This window comes from Suricata suricatta, chromosome 17 (assembly GCF_006229205.1).
Source record: "Suricata suricatta isolate VVHF042 chromosome 17, meerkat_22Aug2017_6uvM2_HiC, whole genome shotgun sequence".
NCBI lineage: Eukaryota > Metazoa > Chordata > Mammalia > Carnivora > Herpestidae > Suricata > Suricata suricatta.
Genome location: NC_043716.1, coordinates 51430037 through 51433766, shown reverse-complemented (window position 1 = coordinate 51433766; position 3730 = coordinate 51430037). Strand labels below are relative to the sequence as shown.

The following is a 3730-nucleotide window of genomic DNA, read 5'->3' as shown; positions in this document are numbered from 1 at the left end:
TGATGATGATGGTGGTGGTGGTGACAATGGTGCTGCTGCTGCTGATGGTGGTGGTGCTGGTGCTAGTGGTGGAAACCCCTGACTGAAAACCATGTAAAAGAAAACCTAGCAACTCTTGAGAATAAGGTCACTCTGTCCCAGCATTGGCACAATCTAGGGGCAAAGGACAATGAGCTTGTCCACCACGTTGGCTAGGTAAGCCCTAGCACACGCACGGATGGAGGAGATGTCCAGGGCACAAGTCCCTTGATCCTCTGAGGTTCCCGCTGGGCCATCCGTTGCCCAGGGACAGGAAAGGCCACCCCAGAGGGGGTGTCGGGGAAGCAGCCCCTCCCATCCCCAAGAGCACCACCTGTCCACATCTCACCTGCCAGAGTGGCTGTCACTGGCCCGGCCAGGCCCCCACCTGCCTCCCAGCCAGGTCAGCACGCACCGGCTCCCCCCTGCCTCCCCCGCACCAGACTCTGCTGCTCTTCGAGCCAGTCATGTGCTCCCGGAGCGGGCTCCCCGGGTTCGTGTGTCCTGGCCTCGGGGCCCACACACACAGAAAGCCAGTCTGTCTTGCCCAGGAGGCTCCGGCTTGCCCCTCCGCAAAGCCGCAGTGGTGCTGTCTGACTTTAAGAACAGAGCGAAGTGAAACGTTTGGGGAAGCGTACAAACGCCCCCCGCCCTCCGTGGCAGTTAATGTTTTCAGTACCGTCCTGGGCCTGCCCGAAACAGAATGCCCCCACCGTTCCCAGTCACGAGTCACAGGCAACCTTCCGCATCCCTCACGCCTCCTGGCGGGAGGCCTGGTCACAGCCAGGGTCAAGGGCTCAGGCCTAGCACCTCCTGTCCTTGGGAAAACGCTCCTGAGCAAAAGCCTGGCTGCCTTTGGGAGGGACTTTCCTATAGATAAGGGCCTTTCTGTGACCCCAGGACCTGGCCAGAGAATCCCTGGTCCTCTTCATAAAGGACGAGGCTGACCAGGCGATCCCTGCCCCGTGACCCCTGCACCTGCCTGACCCGCTCACTGGCTGTCTCATCCGCCCCCAGGTACATGATCACCAGCCTGGACCGCACCCATGCCGGCTTCTACCGCTGCATCGTGAGGAACCGGATGGGCGCCCTGCTGCAGCGGCAAACCGAGGTCCAGGTGGCCTGTAAGTACAATGAGCAACTTGGGGCAGGGTGGGGCGCACAGCGGGAGAGGGTCTGCGGGGTCTGCACCCACCACCACACTCGGGGCAGAGCAGGATCCCAGCCGTAGCCTTCCGGGCTCACTGGGTGCTCATGGTGGCCCTGCCTGCATGTCCGCGTGCCTTCGTTCTTCAGCTGGCAGAGCGGGCGAGTCCACACCGCTGATAAGTGACACACACATCTGCCAGCTCTGAGTTCAACACTCTTTACATGAGACCAACTGCTGCTTTTTTAAATCAGGGTCCTATCACCTGGCTCACGGGCCTCCTCTGGGGTTGGCTGGGCCTCACATGGGGGGTCTTCATGATGGCCCCCCCAGTCTTTTTGGCAGACTTCCTGGTGCCCCCCACCACGCCCTTGACCTTTCCATCCTCCAGTTCGCTCAGCCCCGGAGCAGTCACAGCACACGGGTCCTGTAGCCCTCAGGGAGATGGCTGGTGGCACCACGACTCTGAGAGGGGGAGGGGAGAGGGCGAGTCAGGGTTCCTAGAGGAGCCAAGGGAGCAAAATGGTCCTGCCCCCCGCCCAGTTAAAAGGGGCTTTTTCAGATGGAAGAAGGGAAGGTAGCTTCAGAAGATCCTAAGGGCATCTCAGGCCCCGGGGCCCGGAGATCAACACCGTCCTCCTGAGACTCAGTGTCCCCTTCCCAGCCCCGCCCACCCATCTTAAAGCAGCTGCTGTGTGCTAGAAATGGGGCTCATTATGGACTGTTCTTGCTGGGTTCTTCGGGGCAGAGGTCCAAGGTCACCTAGCGGGACATGAGAATATGGAAAGCTTTAGTCAGCCTTGAAATGCAAAAACACAAAAAAACAAAAAAAAGGCCACCTTCTCACCCAGAGCCTGCAGGGGCTCGCCTCTGAATTAGCACAGGAGAGAGCTCGCTCCTCGAACAGAAGTAGGGGAGAGAAATCTAAAAGGAAAACCTCAAGCGAGGCAAAGAGTGTTGATAATAATTATGGAAAACAACCATAATCAAAAGTGGAGGACGGATTGTCTCCATAAATCAGCACTAAAGGCAGCTCAGCTCACTCAGAGAGCCCGGAAAAGCCCTGAATTAAAATGATGGATCAGGGCACCGTCAGCGGCTGGAGGGCTCCCAGCGGTTAGCTGCATTTAGCCAGTGCTCGGAGCCCCGCAGGGGCTGGGGCAGAGCCGGGAGCCGGGCCCCCGGACCGGCTACTCGTGCAACGTGAGCCCTCGAGCGTGCGAGTGAACCCTGAGGGTGGGTTCATGCACGGGTGTGCACATGTGTGTGCCTGCGCTGGTCGGCTTCTTTGCCCCCTCCCCCCTGCCTCCACCGTGTGTGGGCGAGAACGTGAATGCAGGTTGTGCACCTGCGTGTATCCGTGTGTGTGTGCGTGTGCGTGCCTGGATTGCTCACCTGTGTGCTGGTGGGAACGCATGTGTGTGTGTCTGTGTGCAAGCAGTCAGCCCAACTCCGCCCCTCTGCTGCCCCCCCCCCCGCCCCGACAGGAAGACCCCTGTCCTCTCTAAGCCAAGGGTCACCCTGGGCTTCAGGGAACCTCTGGACACAGTTACAACCACAGTTGTCCCTGCTGCTGCCTGGCTGTGCCTGTGTGGCTACAGCTGGTCTCTGGCAGAGAGCAAAGGGTACCTGGAAGGGGCCAAGGACCGATGGGGTGAAGAGGCCCAGGGCCACCCCTTCCAGCCACCAGCCGGAGAGCCGCCCCTCTAACCGCACTGAGCCCATGGTCATAGAGTAGACACCACTGCCTGTGGCCCTCGGGGCCCTAAAGCCGGGGGCGGGGGGTGGGGGGCGGGCGAGCCCCAGGAGCTCCACGTGGTAGCGGAGAAAGACGCCCATCGGAACAAGACACCATGGTGGCCACAGTGGGACGGAGAAGGGAAACCCACCTCCGCGGCCCCTGCCTTCCCGGACACGCTTGTCCCATCTGGAGCTGGTGAGGGAGCGGGGAGGCGTCTCGCTCTTGCTCTTTAGTTCTGGAAGTGGAATCTGCTATCCAACCCGTCCCCTCCTTAGAGCACCTTCTCGTATCTGGATGCGGGGGAAGGGGAGACGTGGCCAAACCGTGGCCTCCCGCGACGCGGCCCCTCTGCCCCTCTGTCCCGCCTGTTGTTACGCACACCCTTCTCTCCATCCTTATCCCAGCCCGCAGGGTGGCGCCCCACCCCCACCCCCACTTCGCGGAGGAGAAAAGCAAGGCTGGTGGGGACAGGAGGGCCTGAAGTGACTGCCTGAGTCACCCACTGAGGAAGTATCGGAGCAGGACTTGAACCCGCGGCTGCCTGATTCCAAAGTACTCCCCTCCACCCCAGGGCAGGGGGAGAAAAATCAAAAAGGGGTGGGGGTGAGCAGAAGGGGGGGATTGCCTGCTGAGTTCAGAGTTCAGATGGAATCACATGGATGCCCAGGACTGTAAGGTCCCATGTCCAAAGAGCCCTTGCAAACAGAGGCTGCGTCCACCTGTCGTGGACATCTCACACACATGGCGGGGGGTGGGGGGGGTCACGCACTCTTGGGAGGGGTCACACGCTCTTGGGGGGGTCACGGGCTCTTGGGGGGGGCACG

At 60.9% G+C, this 3730-nt stretch overlaps 1 protein-coding gene across 2 annotated transcripts in view; it reads left to right on the top strand.

The window, feature by feature from the left end:
* Positions 1-3730, top strand: part of SDK2 (sidekick cell adhesion molecule 2) — a 130293-nt gene that overhangs the window by 25521 nt on the left and 101042 nt on the right. For both annotated transcript variants that reach the window (XM_029928248.1, XM_029928249.1), the window contains exon 2: positions 1036-1142. In XM_029928248.1, the coding sequence (XP_029784108.1) occupies positions 1036-1142 (107 nt within the window). The remainder of the gene's footprint in view (positions 1-1035; positions 1143-3730) is intronic.